This window comes from Camarhynchus parvulus, chromosome Z, assembly GCF_901933205.1.
Source record: "Camarhynchus parvulus chromosome Z, STF_HiC, whole genome shotgun sequence".
NCBI classification, from domain to species: domain Eukaryota; kingdom Metazoa; phylum Chordata; class Aves; order Passeriformes; family Thraupidae; genus Camarhynchus; species Camarhynchus parvulus.
The window spans coordinates 16,955,484-16,975,187 of record NC_044601.1 but is presented as its reverse complement, the minus strand read 5'-3'; the positions used below and the strand labels follow the sequence as shown (position 1 = coordinate 16,975,187).

At 40.6% G+C, this 19,704-nt stretch overlaps 1 protein-coding gene across 5 annotated transcripts in view; it reads left to right on the top strand.

Moving 5' to 3' along the window:
* PALM2AKAP2 (PALM2 and AKAP2 fusion) overlaps positions 1–19,704 on the top strand; it is a 270,694-nt gene that overhangs the window by 147,428 nt on the left and 103,562 nt on the right. For 4 of the 5 annotated variants that reach the window (XM_030969381.1, XM_030969380.1, XM_030969383.1 and 1 more), the window contains one exon: positions 16,457–16,539. In XM_030969381.1, the coding sequence (XP_030825241.1) occupies positions 16,457–16,539 (83 nt within the window). Of the gene's footprint in view, positions 1–13,723; positions 13,740–16,456; positions 16,540–19,704 lie in introns of those variants that run through there. The other variant, XM_030969384.1, reaches the window with a different exon arrangement.

Here is a 19,704-nt window from a genome sequence, read left to right as displayed (position 1 = left end):
TTACATCTTAAAACTCTGCCTACATATACTTTAGCCTGTGTGACTCCTTGACTCACCTTCAAGAGTTCGCACAGCCCACTGTGCATGCCTAGCTTTGATATTAGCAAGCTCAAACTCCAAAGTTTTTGAAATACAAATCATCCAAAAAACTTATGTTGGCATTTAGATTAGTTCCTATTACCAGCAAAGCTATGTGGTTCAGTTCAAGTAGTTCTTCTTTTACAGTTCCTCTTTTTGATTTCTACCTGAATCAAAACTGTCATTTGTACAGTACCATGAGTTAATGTATGGCAAGATAGAGGGCAATGTAGTCTGGACTGAAAGGAATATAGATTTTAAGTTAAACAAGATTAACATCTAGCAAAATGGGTGAGGAGTGACAGGATGATGTATTACACAGAGTGGAGCTGCTGGTAGAAGTGAACTCGAGGAGTTATGGGGTAAATAAAAATACCAGAACTGTTCCCAGAAACTGTTTAATCAAAAACTATTACTATCATGAAAATGACCACATTTTTTGAAATAATATGTATTTCCATCAGACTATACTTTTTGTTTTCAGATAAAGTGATAAATCCAATGTGCTTATACACATGAGCCTTGGCTTGGCAGCTGACATAATGTAAAGTTAGGCCCCCCTCAAGAATCATAACTAATTTAATGGCAACATGACTATGCTAATAGCAAAGTGATAGAATCTTGCAAAGTGATAGAAATAGCATGTGTGCCTTGTGCAACTGACCTGGTACACTAGACTTTACTGAAGTACCAAACATCCTAAGTATTTGTGGAATATCTTTTATTATTTCCAGGCAGTAGGTGAAGAATTGAATGGAAATGGTCTTTAGCAATTGAAGTGCAAAAGATGCTGTAAGCTATATTTTGGCACTTAATGTGTATTTTAAAAAACCAGCATGGTATTAAGGCAGAGAAGTGCTATTGTTATTATATGAAAAGTGAGGAACTAAGACAGGAGAAAATGAAGTGACTGCCTACAATGTGGTAGCTCAGCCATTTTCTCAGAAAAAAGAGTTTTCTGATGCCAGTATGCTTCTTCACTGTTATCATGCCTGCACATTTAATCTGCAGAGGACAAGTCATAAACTGAAGAGCTACCAGGCAGGTAACTCTGTTGCACAGCAGCAAGGAGCCCTGTTAAAAAACCCTTCAGGGTGCTTCAGTGCCCAAGGTGGGAATGATTACAGCCCCCAGACCTCCTGTATGTACAATTATTACCAATGTATCCCATCAGCAAAAGTTCTGTGTACAACACATCAGCAACCACCACGAGGAAAGCTTCTGCTGCCCTTCAGGTGTGCACCACTGGCATTGCGAGCTGTTAGCTACAGAGGCAGTCCTTGTTGTGTATTAGACCAGGTTGTGCTAAAGCCAAGGAAAGATGACCTGCCCTTGCTTTATGTCAATGCACTGGTACAGGAAATGCCATGGCTTTACACAGGAGAAGCATGACTGCTCCCATCATGGCTGCATCTTTTACTCCTTCCTTGCATAACCAGTGTTCTGACAATGTTTTTAGAGGGCAGAAAAATATCTCCGCAAGAACACAAATGTTTTGTCTTCCTTTCTCTTTTGCTTTGCTTTTCCAATTTTCTGCAATATTCTGATCTCTCAACCTCAACTAATGTACAATTTTCCAGTAAGGATTTCCCTAATCACTGATTTTTAATGTGAGCACCCTGAACAAAAGTGGGTGTGGCAATCAATATGCCTTAAGCCATCGTAGACAGATGTAATTACATAGCAGCAAATGGAAAATAATATCCCATTTTACTAGGATAGGATATATCTTCTAATTTTATAGCCAAAATAAAATAAAAGATTATAAACCAGAAGCTATTGGTACTGGTTCATTGAAAAGGAGAAGACAAAGGGAGACTATGTGTTAACCCGTTAGTCTCTCAGCATTGTTTCTCAGATTACTCAGTGCTAGACAGAAGCCAAAAGGCACCTAGACAGAACAAAATGCAGAAATGGCGAACTGCTAGCTTTCAGTGCTCCTTCTCCAAATATTCACTTACACAATGAATATAGTTCCCATTCTAACTCTTAAGAAGAGTTGAGTACCCTGCAGCAACTCTTGTAGAAACTCAAAAAGAGACCAACCTCAGAGTGAGGGAACAAGAATTCATAGTCCCATTCAACTTAGGTTGCACAGAACAAGCCTCTGCTTGTGTCTCCATCTGTTCATTTCTATTACATATATATACAAAGCCTTAGGCCAGGCACTGTCTTTCAATTACATTTGTATTATGCAGGAAATATCTCTGCTCATTAAATCTACTGGATTTTTAAAGTGTAAGCTTTGGGATAGCACCAAAATATTCATATGATCATCCCAGCTAAAAAGAAAAAAAAAGCATTTTTAAAAACCCCTCAAACATCAATTTGAAGTCAGCTATTCACCTCCTTCTGTAAAACACAGGAGTTTCAGCCCTGATACAAATATGTAAACATCTCACTGACTTCAATGGCCATTCAGCTTAGCTGTGTCAAATCTGAATTAGGCCTTAGGTCTCAAACTGTCTCGTCTGCTCTTGCCATCTGTCTTCCTTTGCTAACCTAATTCCTTATTAAATAGTGCGTCCTTATTGAGTGTGAACCTATCCTGCTGATCCTTTCTCTGTAACAAACACTGCTAGAGGCTAAAATTCCTGAAAGTTATGACTACTTTGACTACCTCTGCCTCTAGGTACTATGAGAGCTTCTTTTAAGGTGGTCTGAAATTCAGATTGTGAATTAAAAATTCCTGAGCATTCAATCTTTTCGCTGTCATATCTTAGGCATTTAAAATTACTAAGCTGTTTAACAAGCCATAATTTATAACAGTTCAGTTCTTGGGTTCACTGTCTGTTCTCCTTAGAGGTTTCTCAACTGGCAGCACTAATCATGGTAGTTCACACACTGTGTAGATGAGGAGGGTGTTATGCAGAAGAAAATACAAACAAAACAAGCAAACAAGAGCAACAACAACAAAAAAAACCCAGACAGACAAATGTCTCCATGTTAACAAACAAATGATAATAGATTTAGAAAACATATTAAATGGACAAGGCAGAGACATGTCCAGTGACATCCCTGGTGTAGTGATTGTGATGCTGGAGGAAGTATAGGGAATACAGACCGATACAGGGGTTCTCCCTATGTGAAGCTTCTTCCTGCTGCTGTCAAAACCAATTTTTCCAGTCCAGTAGGGCATTTCTTGTGTTCTTAGAAACTGTCTTTTACTCATGCTGTTCTCAGAAAATAAATGTGGAAAATCCAAGCAACCTATATGTACTGTTAAAAGAAATTAAGCATGACAATTATTTTTATCTGTTACTTGGTACACATTGTGAGGAGACTATTTGAATAGCCTGAATAAAGGAAGAGGCAATCAGTCACAAACTTACTTTAAACTCAGGCTGAGCTATTCACAAATTGACAGCTGCTGAGGATCAAGTAATTTGAATGTAATTTAAAGAGGAGAGAAAATAAAAAAGAGAAAAAAACAACGAACAAATGAAACCCAAAATCACCAAACGCCATCTCTCTTCTTTTTTCATTATGCTGCACAATATCATGTTCCATGCAAGACTTGATATTAAAGTACAGTGGTTCTTTCAAAAAGAGGCTTTCTAATACACTTCTAATTTCTAAAAATCTCACAAGAAATGTAGCTTGCTATATTTCATCAGGAATGGTTTAAATAAGCAGCCTGACATTTGGGGGCTTACCCTGAAACCTGAAATTTCCTGCTCTTTGTTTGTTTTCAGAGCTGGATTCTCTGTCTAGAGGGCAGGCTGCCTCTTTAAGGTGTTATTTTAAAATCTTATAAAAGTAAGTAATAACTCTAGCACTGAAGCAATAAGTATTTGAGTTACAGGTAACATGAAAGGTAATTGAAACCCTGATGTAATTTTATGCCTTCTTCATGCTCTATTCCACTGCTATTATGGGTTTATTGTCAAGATGGGAGCTGCACAAAATGATTATTGCTACCCTGGTACAGGCTCTATGCTGCTTTTTTCCTCAAGATGGTAGCTAATTCTCTTAGGAAGACACTTTACTCAATCAACACTATTTAGTGTTCATGCTAGGGAGAAAGGGAGGGAACAAAAGAAACAGGACAGGTAAAGAGAGATGCAAGTACGCTACAAAATCTACATTTTAAAAGGACATGAGTTTTGTTTATTACAGCTTTAGAATGCCCTCAGGTAGGCTCAGGGCTCGAGCTCTGGAGAAACTCCGTAGTTACAAATAGTGTTCACGCATCAGCTTCCACTTTGTGCAGCCTGCACAGATGGACTGCCTCATTAGGCAGGGGAGCCTCGCACATCATGGCCTGCCTTGCATGTGACTTCTGCCCCAGCAGGCAATGAGGGTGCTGGAAACTAAAGTAACATGGCTCCAAATAAGTTGAAACCAAGCATAGCTATCCAAAGTGAAGCATCAGCCTTTAGTGTGTTTTGATGTACTCTGGAATGCAAGTGCTACAAGCTGACTTTCATTGCCTCAGGAATATTTTTAATTTTGCATTTAGACAATGCATGTTACAGGACAGATAAAACAGCTGAGAGAGAACAAGTAGAACTGAGCTGATAATTTCCACAAGCTGGCAGGAGAAAAACAGATTTTTTCTACTGACTTTGGATTGTGCCATAGCTGTTTGTTCTACACTTGAGAAGCCATGTTTAGCGTACCACAGACACAAGAGTCAGAGCTTTTGAATTGCACCAGCAGGGCACATTTTAAGGAGCACATGTTGTGACTTTGAAGAAGTGATAGAGGACAAAGCCCTTTGGGAATGGCTGGCCTATGCTCCTTTAGGAAGTGCAGAGAAAAAGCATCCCTTTAATCTCCCATATGTTTGCTTATCTGGAGGCTTTGTGGTTTTACTAATGTGCAGGGTTTCTGTTTCTGAATGATGTCTTTACATGAGGTCTCAAAGCATGGGACAATCTGGAAAGTTATATCCAGTTAGCCCATCTCTCTGCAGCAGGACTTAAAAGTAACAGAAGGGTTAGAATGTATGGAGCTCACAGTGGGCAATGGCACAGCTGACAGCCTCTGCATAAAAATCAAGGGACAAACAAATAATGTGGATGTCAATGTGGGAATCTTCTATAGACCCCCTAGCCAGGACAATAATGCCAACAAATTCTTTGAGGAACTAAGGGACAATTCCAAGTCAACTGCTTTTGTCCTTTCATGGGGACTTCAACTTGCCAGAAGTTAACTGAGAGCATCACACAGCTAGTACAACCCAGACTGGAGGATTCCTAGAAAACCTGAATGATAGCTGTCTGGAGCAGGTCCTAGGGGAACCAATTCAAAGTTGCCCTCCTGCATCTGCTGCTTTTCAACAGAGATGATCTCATGAGCAAAGTGGAGATGAGTGGCCGTCTTGGCTACAGTGATGACAGAGCAGTTGTTGTCAGGAGGAAAAGTGCCAGCAAAACCTCAACTCTGGACATGAGGACAACAAACTTCAGGCTGCTCAGGGAAATAGTGAGTAAAGTCCCCTGGGAAAATGCTTTTGCAGCACCCGGGTCCATCAGTGCTGGTCACTTTTCAAACATCACTGCCTAAGGGCATAGGAGCAGGCAATTCCCAAATGCTGGAAGTCAAACAGAAAAGGCAGAAGGCCTGTTTGGCTGAACAGGAAATGAGGCAAAAAAGGAATGTATATACGCAGTGGAAGAAAAGTCAGGTGATATGAGAAAAGCAGAGATATGTTGTTTGCCACTGTAGGGAGAAAATTGTATGCCAAAGCTCAACTGGAGTTGAAGGTGGCCAGAAATGTGGGGGAAAATAAAAAGAGTTTTATCAAATATATTAATGGCAAAAGGCACTGTAGAAATAACATTGTAATGGGCCAATAATAATTTGCCCATTACAGGATGACAATGGTCACCTCACCAACAGTGACATAGACAAGTCAGAGGTGTTCAATGCATTCTTTGCCTCTGTATTCAACATGGGTGAAGGACCAAGAGGGTCTCAGTGCCTGGAGGACCATGACTGCGAAAATGTTGAACTTCCAGTCAAACCTGAAATTGTGCAGGATCTGCTGCTCCAGCTGGATCCCTACAAATCTAAGGGCCTTGATGGCATTCATCCAAGAATCCTCAGATGCTGGCTGATGTCATTTCAAAAACTCTCTTGTTGATTTTTGAGCAGTCTTGGAAATTCAGAGGGATCCCAGCTGAGTGGAGTTGATGAATGTTGTTCCAATTATCGAGAAGGCCAAGAAAGAGGACCCCAGAAACTACAGACCTGTCAGTCGCACTTCAATGCCTGGTAAAGTTCTGGAGAAGATTATTCTGGGAAGTATTGAAAAAACACCTGAAGAACAGTATTTTCAGGTCACAGTCCCTGGTCACAGCCAGAACAACTTCACGCGGGGAAAGTCCTGCTTATCAAACCTGATTTCCTTTCATGACAAGATAACCCACCTAGCTGATCAAGGGAAGCCAGTTGATGCAATCTCTCTGGATTTCAGTAAAGCCTTTTATGCTGTTTTTTACAGGATCCTTCTGGACAAACTGTCCAGCACGTGGCTGGATAAACACATTATGTGAGGGGTGAGCAACTGGCTCAGGGGTCAGACACAAAGTGTTACAGTGAATGGGGTGACACCGGACTGGTCCCCTGTCACCGGGGGGTTCCACAAGGCTCCATGCTCAGCCCTGTGCTCTTCAACAGCTTCACAAATGGCTTGGACACAGGACTGGAAGGGTTACTAAGTAAGGTCACAGATGATACAAATCTGGGAGGAGCAGTTGACTCCCTCAAAGGCCAGAAGGCCCTGCAGGGACCTTGACAAATGAGAGGACTGGGCGGGCACCAGCTGTATGAAATTCAGCAAGGGCGAGTTCTGGGTTCTGCACCTGGGGTGGGGCAACCCTGGATGTACAGACAGACAGACGAATGACAGGCTGGAAAGCTGAAATGAGTGCAGGAAAGGGATCTGGGGATCCTGGTTGAAGTTGAACATGAGTCAGCAGTGCCCTGGCAGCCAGGAAGGCCAAGCATGTCCTGAGGCACATCAGGCACAGCATCACAGCTGGGCAAGGGAGATTGTCCTGCTCTGCTCTGCTCTGGGGCAGCCTCACCTGGTGTGCTGGGGGCAGTTCTGGGTGCCACAATATAAGAAATGTATATATATTGAACTGTTAGAGAGTGTCCAAAGGATGGCCATGAGGATGGTGAAGGGCCTTGAGGGGAAGCCATGTGAGGAGTGGCTGAGGTCACTTGGTGTGTTCAGCCTGGAGAAGAGGAGACTGAGGGCAGACCTCACTGCATCTTCCTTGTGAGGAGAAGAGAAGGGGCAGGCACTGATCTCTTCTCTGTGGTGACCAGTGACAGGACCCAAGGGAATGGCCTGAAGCTGTGTCAGAGGAGGTTTCGGTTGGATAAGATTGATCACCAGGGTGTTTGGGCACTGGAACAGGCTCCCCAGGAAACTGGTCACAGCACCAGTCTGACCGAGTTCAAGAAGCTTGGACAATGCTCTCAGGCATGTGATATGACTCTTGGGAATGGAGCTGTGCAGGGCCAGGAGTTGGATTCGATGACCCTTGTGGATCCCTTCCAACTCAGCTTATTCTGTGATTCTGTGAAGTGTTGGTTGTTTAGGACATTATATTTCTCACAATGCGCTAAGTATTGTCTGGAAGGTGAAGGATGTGACATAATTTGACATTACACATTAACTTATGCTCTGTCCTGAAATATTAAACCTTTTAGGTGAAAATCATAGCCCAATATCATGAAACCAAAATCATAATTTATTCTCTTTTTAGTTTGGCTTTTTCTTTTAAAGCACTTGATCTCTTCCTCTAGGAGTCAAGAAATCCTTTGCTGAACTCGCTAAAGCATATGGTTTTAATAAGAAACCTCACTAGAGTTTTGCCCATGCCTCTTTTGAATGTTGGGCTGGGAAATTAAACATTTCACTAGCTATTTTAACTGGGGAGTTCATCTGTGAATGACTGAGAAGGATATACCATATCTGGGTATTGTGTTTGCTACTGAAAACAAGTAATACTTTGAAAGCAAACATTATAATTTTTTCTAATTATATATAATTTTCTAAGATTATCCACAGAGGCCAGAAGTTGATGCATCTTCTCTAATTGAACAGTAACTTACTCTATAAGTACCCCCTCTGAAATCACTGAAACTGATTACCACGTGGCACAGCTAAGCTTAGGTGAAGTCATGTATCTTCATCCTTTAATGTCTAGATCTTATCTCTGATGTCCTTTTGTCAAAAGTCAGATTACATTAACCTTACATCATCGGTGATTTTAGTTTGATTACACATTTACTAACTCTGTTCAGTGCTCTGGATCTAGATAGTAGAACTTCAGGTGAACTAATACATGGCCTGAAAGGGTACACTCTCTTGGATTGCATGGCTTTCCAGCATTTTGTGGCTCATGCCATGATGACACCAATTCACCTGCACCTTTCAGCTCTCATGTGCCAGGACTAGCAAGATTTTACTCTACCATTGCAGAATTTACAGGTTTTGCATTAACATGTGGGTCTAGTACAAATGTAGGATTGGTACTAGACCAAAGATCCTTTCAGATCTTGACCACAACAGAAGACAGTGACAAGGCATTAATTAATACCATATTCTATCAAGCAAAACTGGTAGTTTGACTTTGCCATAAAATATTGATGCAAATTTTTCTGTCAGAAAAGTTGCACATTTCTTCAAAACGACTGACAGTTGTTCCCCTTAACTCAAAAGTATGCAAAACTAGGGATACATATAGTCTGGGCTATGTCTGCCTCATTGCAGTCTGGCCCTTAACCACTACAAAATAATTGGGCATACAAATCCACTCTCAGTGTTCTCGGGGGTCTTCCTGTTGCTTTGTCAAAAACTGAACTAGTTCTTAATGGTTTTGTGCTATAAACCTCCTTATTTTAGTAGTTTAACTCATGGATAACCTGTAAAAATCTGGGAATATGACATTTTTTACCAGCGTGGAATGGAGCTGCTCAGAAAAAGTTGTACCTGTTTATTTCTAAATCCACAGGTGGATGCATGCAGTTCATTCACTTGTAGTCACCTTCAGAGAGCCTGACGTTTTTGCAAAATCTCCAAATGCAAACCAGATTCAAAATGTCACCTCCTAGGAGACTGAGGTGTGAAAAGAAAATTGATGGCAGTAGTTTCTCTCATATACACTCTATTACCTGCAGCTAAATGTCAACAGAATATGTTTGTCCCACTCCCTCTGCAGTTATGCCATCTGACATATATAAGGTTTTACTCTCTGAGTCAAACTGGTTTTTCGCAGGAAAAAGCAGATAAGCATAACTGGAAAATCATCTAAAGACGTAGCTGAAAAATTGAGATTGCTTTCCTGCCATTCCCAGGAGGTGCACTGCAAAGACACAGACATTTACTTCCACAGTACTATTCGATACTAGTGGGGAATGTCCTGTCTGCTGCTAAATGTCAACAAAGAGAAAAGTAGGTTTAACTGCACATGTCAATTTGACTATTGCAGATGCATCCACAACATCTTCTGCATATGTATGGAGCATTCCCAACCCCTGGTAGATACAACGGCAGATCTACTTCAGGAAATTTAAAAAATAATCATAAAAATATGCCTTGTCTGCATCTGTGTAGGCAAGATGAGCATGAGGAAGAGAGGAGATAAGTTGTCTGACTTAGCAGCTAAGGGAATTTGACATAGCTTTTGCAGTCCTTTCTGTTGGCTTTGATGAGAAGGTTAGAACCTCCTCTTCATGGTTATTTACACACATGCATTTCCTGGGGCCAAGAAATCCTTTATACAGGGGCAACACAGTTAGTACCACAAGCTATCCCCTCCCCTCCACTACAGATGCACTTTCTGTGCTGTTTCTGTAAGTGATGGTTTTTCTTTCTCCTTACAGAGAATGGTTATCAGTAGCAGTTAATCTTTCTGCTACCTTCTGCTTTCTTTCTGTGGTTAGGTTTAAAATGTCTTGATTAAAAAGAACTTACATTACATCACTTGTGCTTCCTTGCTTCATATCATTCAAGGAGTTCTCTGCTAATTTTAAACTCTTGTTCAAGGCAACGAATTAATCATTTGGCTGTACTTCTGTCACATACGGGACCTAAATCTAGATGAAGTTGGGAGGCTATCTGTTCTTTCAACAATACAATATCACTCTTCTTACCCGGTAATTCCAAATAAGGGAATGTTCTCCAAGGCAAATTATTACAAGCCAGAGAAACAGAATTCACAAGTTTTTTCCCTTGTTCATGCCTCCAAATTAATGTCAGAGTTTTAGCTTATGTTTTGCAGACATTTTCTCTGTCAAAAATGTTAGTGGTTCCCTCTCACTTCCATCAAAAGTTCTTCATTGTGATCAAGATTGCTGGGACTGGGAGCTATTTTCAAAGCAACATTGCAATCTTATTCTCTTAGAATAGCTTTAATCTTAGGGCTGGTCTATACTTGAGGTTTCTTTCCAAAATGTATGTAAATTATGGTTCTGAGGGCATTTTGATTGCTTTGTAGCAGAAATGATGAACTTCATTGCACACTTGCAGCTATTTGTGGTACTAGAACTAACTATTAAATGGTTTTTTCCCACAGAGCTAAATCTATGAGAAAATGCACAAAGATCTGAATCAACAATAGTTCATCACAGTTGGTCACTAGGAACTATGTTGGTAGGTAGAAATTCCTTGCTAAAACAAGTAAAGGACAGGTATTGAGACTGGTATTGCATGACCATGCAGTGCATAGCTGAAGATATAACTGGTCTTCCAAGCAACCATCACTTCCCCCACAACTGAAACATGCAAAAACTCTGTCAAGAGTATGGTGAGACTGAATTAGTTCAAATCACAGCTGAAAGCCTGAATTGAAGAGAGCTAATCCATCTCAGTGACAGAGATCTACGCAATGGGTTTAATTGGTCTGTCTGCAACCACTGATGAAAATCTTCTTAGGTGTTTTCCAAACTGGTGCCAGACATCTGCATCTAAAATATGCACCTGAATTTTGGAGATTGACATTTTGACATTTATTCTTAGTACAGATACAGCATAGTATTTCTGGCATGGTCACAAACCAACCAGCCCTCTGAGGGATGTCACCAGCCAAGGCTCCTTTTCCTTGGGGCACAAGTAAGTGTGATTTCCCTCCTGCTAGTACAAGCAGGGAGATTTTTGTCATATTTGTATTTAAGTACAAAATACATCACAGTGTGAAAGCTGAAAAAAGAGGAACCATTTAGAAAGAAAAAGCAAATTTGCGAAAGAGAATTGTGCTATTAACTCTATAACCTGGGCATTCAACCCAGTTAATAACATGACTATCAGATGCAGAAAAACACATTATGTAAGCTAGTGTGCTTCAGACAATTGCTATGAGACACATCAAAAAGAAGTGGCACCTACAGCACTCTCTGCAACAGTTTTTCTAAGACTGAAGATTTTATGAAGTAGAGTATAAATTTTTTCTTAACTCTTTGAGCCCTCAAAACATGATTAAAAGGGTAAGAAATTTTCCCTACTGTTGTTTCAAAGTATAGCAAGCATGCAATGCCTCAACGTAGCATTAAAGTGCAAAAAACAGATAAATGAGTGGTTTTCTTTGCCACTGAAGTTATGCCTTTATCTTCCTGCTGCTATGTGATCTCTCCCAGTCTGAACACCAGGAAACCACCAAGCCTTTTAGTGGTTTAATAAATAAATGTGTCAGCAGCCTTGCTAGAAGATTTTTCCTAGACTGTGTCCATTTTTTTCTCCCTCTCCTTCTTTAAGGATTTTATTTTTCTGAAGACCTTCTATTAATCACAGGAATCACGGGTGACAAATTCTGCTTTGTAGTGTAACATGGCATCTGCCTGCTGGCTGAGCTTGGCACTGCCAAGACATTAACATGGGGACATAGTCAATCTTTCATTTTAATGACAAGTCCTGAGTAGCTGAGAGAAAGCAGACTGAGATACAGCAGGAATTCCTGTGATCCAACTCAAGTGAAAATAGTTGCTGTAATAAATTCCCTCCTTGGCCTGTTCAAGACGAAGTTAAATGATGATCCAGGATTTATGCGGTTTGAGCTGATCTGCTCCTTTCCAGTCTGAACAGGGCAGGAGGCACGCTGGTGAGCAGCAGACTGGCCAAGAGATCAGGGATACAAGCTCTCTGCAGAAAGGAGAAAGGAACAATCTAGGAGTAGCACTTTGTGCTTTTGGGACACGTATACAATGTTCCTTGGCTTTGAAAAGGACTAAAAGTGTTCTCCACAAATAAACGGTCTCAATGAAAAAGAATAAACTGATCCATCTGCATTCCAGCAGACGGCTGATTTGGTCAGACAAAAATTACTATCTTGGGAGAAATGAAGAAAGGTTGATTTACTTTTCCTGGTGAATACTCTTAAGTACTTTATCTGCCTTTTCCTCAGAGGAGACACATATTTGCACTAAATTGTTCTCTGATTCAGCTTCTCTTGCACTACAACCTGCTCCTTTACTGAACCAATTTCTTTGACACGAGGATGTAGGCTGCCAGATTTTGGATTCATAGAGACTGCACCAATGGTAATGGCTGTATGCCATTGGTTTGGAGGTTTGGAGTTGTTTTCTGACAGCTTAACAGCACAGCAATGGAGTTCGTATGCTGAAAACACGGAGCTCTCTGTTGCTAAAACAAATATCAAAACTAAGATCCTAAGATCTGTAGATCCTGGGTTTTCTAAAGGAGTTTTGGGTCACTGCAGAGATTTTACATACTTTAGTAGCTGAATTGCACCTGTAAGTTTCCCTTCTCTGTCTAGCTTCTGTGGAAGTAGAACAGAAACTCAAAGCGTTTGGGAGACTGAGACTGCTGGAGCAAGGACCCTTGAGATGAATGTGGTGCCCGCAGGCCAAAGCCAGCCCTATCAGAGGTGCTTACATGTGGTCACAGTGCTAACCATGAAGAACTGTGATTCAGGAACAGGCAGATAAAATCTTCCCTTGTTTGTTGAGAGCAATGAGTGGGTGTGCACAGCAGTTTTCCAGATTCCTCATCAGTACCTTTCTTTTCCATCCATATTTTGCACAATCACTGCCAAATAAATCGCCAGGAACTACTAGACTTTTACTCAAATTTCATCCTTCCTGTCTTGACAATATCTGTTCCTTTCTCTAACAGCTGATGCTGATGAGAACCCAAATTCATTCTAATTATCTGTACCTTGATTTCTCTCCCAAATCTGCATGGATATGTCTCTTAAGGAAAAACTTTTAGCTCAGCTTCATTCCTGTAATATTATTTGGCCCTCTTTGTTGCAAACCTCCTGTCATCTAGCAAACCCTATTCACAGTTGAAATGAACAGCAAATAAAAGGAAACAAAGAAGTCAGCACAGTGCTGCACAGACGTGGAGCTAGCATGCACAGAGATGGATGAAAAGCCACTGAGCCCCAAGAGTGCTGATGGAGCTGCCCTGCAGCTGTTCTGCTTGATCACTGCTGTACAGACAATTATAAATGTAAAAACTTAGCTGTGATAATGGCAGCAGGAACTGGTACTATCTAGGCCTTTATAAAATGTCCATGAATGTGAACATGCTTGGATATTTATCTTTTTTAATCCAGGGGTGATTATGAAGTTGCCACATCCTTCATGTGAATCAAGTCTGAGGTCAATGCTATAGCACATATGGCCTGTCACCAAAAATAGTGGGGGATGAAGTCTACTCATGATATTTATTTTGTGAGGTGTGTAGGAAATATATAATTTCCTTATGCATATTAATTTCTAGGCCTCAGACTTTCATGACTTTTTTCTAGAAAGGTACATTTTTAATCACTGTAATACTCTCTCCTTAATCTTTCAAGTGTTGTCACATCAATGGGGAATATATCTTACAAGTGGAGATCTTAAGACAATACCAGCGCCTTCCAAGGGGTATGCAGAATGCTAGTTGTGGTACAAGTGTGAAATTAGGTGACCCCATTTCCACTGAGCATCCCAGTCACCAGGCTACACTTTCTTGCTGGGCTTAGGCTGCACAGACATCAGCATTTCATCAGAGAGCAGTAGTATGGTTTTTAGTGAACTCATCCCTCTCTCCTCTACCACATTTGCAGTTGATTCAGATGCACAGTGATTCACACTACAGATGTACTGTTGGGTTGCATGCAAGAGTACTTTTGGAGGAAACCAAACCAGAAACTCTGCTGCAGGGTCACATGGAACATATCTCAAACCATAGCATAAACATAACTATTCAAAAATGTAGTATTCCTTATGACAGTATGGTAACATTCATTCCAAAGAATCGGACTAAATCTAGCCTGACACTAAATCCTGGAAGTATTTATAACATAGACTTGGATATTTCAGCACCAACTGCTGCTATCCTCTGATCCAGTCTGACAGCTACAAGGTAATGTGGAGGCATCCATTCAAGGATAACATGCAAAGGCTTCACAATTCCCAATACATTGCAGAAAAAGATGCACAGTAGCTTGGGTATGAAGGGAAGTTCTAGTGAAATGATAAAAAAGGTACACAGATCTCTTTCACATCTGGTTTTGGAAAGCAAGAGAGCATATAGATATCAGTAGACAATAAAAGACCCATTATGCTGAAATGTTATATACAGTTATATAAAAAGAAGGATTCTTTTGGCCTGAGATTAGCATGAATAAAGCTATCAAAGAGAGCTGGAAAGAGGAAAAAAAACCAGAAAAAAAAAGAACTTAGAGCAGAATAAACTAGTTGTTTTTTCTGCAGCATTACTTCCAAAGCAGCAATGCTATATGGGCACCCCACAGAGCATAGAGATGAATGCAAAGAAGGGATTAATCCTGTGGTAAATTCACAGGATTAGAGTTCTAACTTTGGGGACTGTTTCAGAGTGTGAAGAACACAAGAAAAAAGGTCTCGATTCCATTACTTCTCACATTGGTTTTAATGCAATTCTCAAAGCTTCCTGAGGGCTATCTATTGGCTCTGTGGACTACATGGACAACATTGCTCAGCAGGTAGGAAGAGGAAGGATCAGCTCCAGAGAACCTGTGCTGGGAAAAGTTAAAAACATTTTCAGGATTTTTATGGGCACATAAATCCCACTGGCACTTTTAAATATTCTTCTCCCAAAGCAAAAGAAGTCTAAATGAAGCTGCAACCAGCCAATATTGTTAGAAGAAAAGATGCAGGTCTTGTAGTGAAAGTCTCTCTCAACTGCAGCTCAAGCTAACACTGTTAGCATGTGCCACTGTCCACTGGAGCAAAAAATATGCAAAGGGTATCTCTGAAACACAGATCCTGTTTGCATAAATAATCAGTACACAACAGTGGTACATACACAAACAGTAATGAGTTGAAGAGATACACTCAAGATTATAGACTCAAGTAGCAGCTGAGGGCATGAATAACTATCCTTGTATTAACCAAGGGCTTCAGAGTCATTTCAAGATGTATTATTACATGAGAGACCTATATCAAATTTAGTAGGCATGCACTGTGCTGCGGTAGCATAAGGAACTTTACTCAATGTGCTCCCAGTGTGAATGTGCACCTTCAGCAGAGCTACTGGAGATGATATACAAATCCTTACACATCTTGCTTCTCTATGGAGGAGATCATGTAACCCCTATAATTTAATTTCACAACTTAGAACATATTCACTGATTTAATCTGACTCTAACCCAACATTATTTAATTATTGCCATTGCTATGGAAATTCTGAAAGCAATCGAGCAGCTGTCTGTGCTTAAACAAGATTGTCCATGAAAGTGAGATCAGTGGATATGTTCTTACCTTCTTTAAGGCCTAAGCTTGATACAGAAATAAAAGTGCAGAGGTTCTGCCAGACAGAGTGCTCACACCATGCCCTGCAAGCTGTGCTTGTGGCCTGACATGACCCGATAAGCCGTGGTAACTACTGCCTGCATGACAAAACAGCATTCTCTAATATGACATAACCTTAGTTAGGGGTCCAGATGCTCTTATTTGGCCTGCCTTGACAAGCTCGTTCTGGGTGTGAGCACAGGCACACCTTCAGCACAGCAACATGGGTGAACACTGAGTGTCTAGGGAGCTGCCTGGGGGTGACAAAGGCCATCCCACCACCCCATGAGGAACCAGGGCAGCTCTGCCACTGGGAACCACCCTAGGGACAGGGATGGCCACTGAGCAGTCTGAAATGGAGTATGTTCCTAAGCCATGGCACACTGTGTCAACACTAACCACTCACTGCATTTTCCCCAAAGAGCCAGCCACCTCTATGCAGCACACAGAGCTGTCTCCAGCTGGCAAAGATATTTGTCAGCCATGGTTTTGGAGCCTTTCTATGTTCTTTAACAACAACGACAAAACACCAGGCTGGTGACAGAGCCTAGTGGGTAGAAACGGATCCAATCAAAGCAAAAAACCCTCTCAGCCATGCATATTCTCCCATGGACAATAAATGTCTTTGGTTTTGTAGGTGCAGGAGGATTGGCTATGCTGCTGAGGGACCCATCGGGACCATGCTCCTGTGAAAGTTCTGAAGCCAAGGAGGGTGCAGGGGTAAGTCTCCTCTCACCGTGGCCTTGTGGGAGGCACAGGGATCTGCACTGTCCATAATTCTCGATGGACCCCACACTCAGTGGGGTGCATCCTATCTTCAGCTGCAAGGATGTTGTCATGCTGGGCGTAGTTTTCCACAGTAGACCCCATTGGTGTAAACTGTATTCTCTTGGCTTCCACAGGGCCTCTTTTGAAACAGCTACAAGTCCGGTGCCACAGTTAGGATTAGGACGATTTTCAACAAAAGTGAATCTTTCTAAAAGTTTGGTTAAATAATCCTGGCAGCTCATGGAAGATGGTGTCAAACCAATGCTCTGTCCTTCCTCAATGTCAGTCAGTCTACCACACATCTTCCCTTGCACATTCTATTCTCTTCTTCTCAGGGTCCCCTGCAAATACTGCTGCCCCACCTCCTTTCATCTGCTGGGCAGCTTCCTATGAGCAGCTTGTCAGCATGAGGAGGGCAAGTGCCTGAGAAGCTTTGCCAAGCGTTTTTCCTGGTGGCCTGGTGTAGTGGGGTGGCACATGGAAAAGCTGTTTTGCTGGAAAAGCCATGACAGGAATACTCCTTTTTTTTGTCGTTCTCACTGTGGTCGTGTGCAGCCATGTGTTTCCAACAGCAGCAAATGAAATTGTCAGTAAGATAAAGAGTGGAAAGGCAGTGAATGGGCAAGTGAACTCCTGCAGGGCCAAGATATTCATCTTCATGGTGGCCGACATTGCTGAAGAAGTTTTTGCCTAAAGACAAAAAAAACCATGTTAAAAACTAGAGGTGTCTACAAAAATTTTACTCTAGACATTTCTAAAGATGCAAACTTGAGTATACATAGGCCGTATTAACACTTAAATTTATTTTACTCTTTCACACTTTTAAAAATTAAATTAAACAGCAATCTAGGCTCTTAAATAGGTTCATATGAGACTGATGAAGCATATTTCATACATCTGCTACAAAAGTAGATTTGACTGGAATTTTTTAATTACAGTTAGTTAAATTTCTTTAGAGAAGCATTTAAAGATAAAATGCAGTAAATTTGTGTCTTCTTCTGGTCTGTGAGTGAAAACTAGTGTGAGAAGCTCATATCAGCTACCTGTAAGATCTTAAAGGCCATGGTGAATAATCAGCTCAAGCCAGCATCTGCATAACTTTTTTTTGAATGAGGAAAATGTAAACACAAAACACATTTTGATTTTTCTTACAAGACTTACTTCTTTCTTTTACTAGCTAAAAAAAATCATTTTCTCAAAATCCAGATTTCCTACGGGCTCTTTTTTTATTTTCTGCAGTGCTAATGTTTAAAAAATACCAAAACAAAACAGATCTACTAACAAATACAAGTCTGACTACATGTACCACGTTCTAAATTAACGATTTAGAATGGATGGCATAACACAGAATTTCACACTCCTGGGTATCAGGACCAAATTTAAGGTTAAATCTATATAAAGCAGCAAGTCAATTCATCCTCAGAGACACCAATCAATAGTAAACTACTTTTCATTAGGGAAATAATTTTTGACACAAGCAATAAAAGTACAGTCTAAATTGATAGTGCATATAAGTCAAAATGAAACCCCTTCATGTTATAGTTAAATTATATAAATAGATATTTAAATTATTCTGGTTGGAGCTGGAGCATGGACGTGCACAGGCATTCCCAGACATTGTGCCCTGGTTGCTATCAGTGCTCTGCTCAGTGTAGCTGCTTCGTGGCAGCTCTAAAGTCACAAGCAGCACCTCTCGGGCTGCTGGGAAAGCTCTCAGCTGAAGTTTAATCAGCCCATAACATTCTGTAGCTCAAGTTAAGGTCATACTTAAGGAAGAAGGGGAAAATGTTCGATGACTCTGGAATGCAATTTGTTTTAATAGCACAGTACCTCGAATGCTTGGGAGTGTAACATCACACAGAACAAAATCTGACTTAGCATTGTTTCCTCCTTGGCTTTGAAAAAGAGGTGTCATTTTTTCAACAAAGACCCCATGCTGAAGGAAGAGGTTTAATGACATAATTTTGCAAAAGGGAGGCTGACTCAGTGTTGCTGCTAATGTAGCGTGAGCAGAATCAGCAAAATGCCAGCACGGGAAAGTCAATAAAGTCCAGAAGAGTATCCTTACCCACATGGAAAAAGGATTAATTTAGTAATTGAAAATAACAAAGAGCTAAAATTTTCCTGTATTAAGTGCTAACAATTTGTGGAAGGGACAATCCTGTGTTTGAGGCAAAGATTATATGGAGCAGTTGGTTATAAACTCTTTGTTTGCTGAGAGAGATATCCAAAATGATTGTCCTTTCTATTGTTAAAATGTCAAATGGGCAATGCTATTTGCATATAAGAGAATTATCAGTTCTAGATCCACTCCAAAAATAATCTATGCACACCTAGTTGCAGTATTGTTTCAATAATATTTTCAATGAATAGAAACAAGAAAGTGAAATCTTCATATCTGTGTTATTTTCAACAAACAACTTACTCCAAGGGGAAGCCTGGGCCATCATAAATTTCCCTTCCCTTTAATGAACTATTAAAAAAGACACAACAAGCTACACTTAGGTCCTGACTGTGCTATTGACTGTATGGTTGAAGTAAATGGTAATTAGTGTAGCTTTCAATTAAGTGTAGAAATTTTTTACGTCAAATAGATAATGATATTCATAGCCAGTGAAGACAGGAAATGGATCAGTAAACAAGTGCTACACTTGGAATACTCTCCCTCACCAGAGGGGGAATTTGTAGTCCTCCCTAAGAGCCAGTCCATGTAACATGCTCTGAACAAGCCAAATTAGACCTATTGTTGAACAAGACAAAGTTTGTGAGTAATCTTGGAGGGGTTTTTTATGTTTCTTCCTACATTTCTAAATAGCAAAATGCTGCCTCTTCATTATTGCATTGTTGCATCCTGTTATGCCTGCAGCTCTGTTTAGAGTGCAGGTTCAGAATACAGTGTACTTTATTACTGAGCCATTCTTGCAGCTTTTGCTTGAAGATGTACGTGTGTGGGAGTAGCATAAACTGCAGCTGGTTGTCTTTATATATCCACCATTATTGCTGCTGACTGGCAAGAAGGAAGAATATGTACATGAACAACATTTCGTTTTTCTGTAATACTGCTGTACAGGAGACTGAGAGGTTATCTTGGTGGACAACTTCTAATTTCAACAAAAC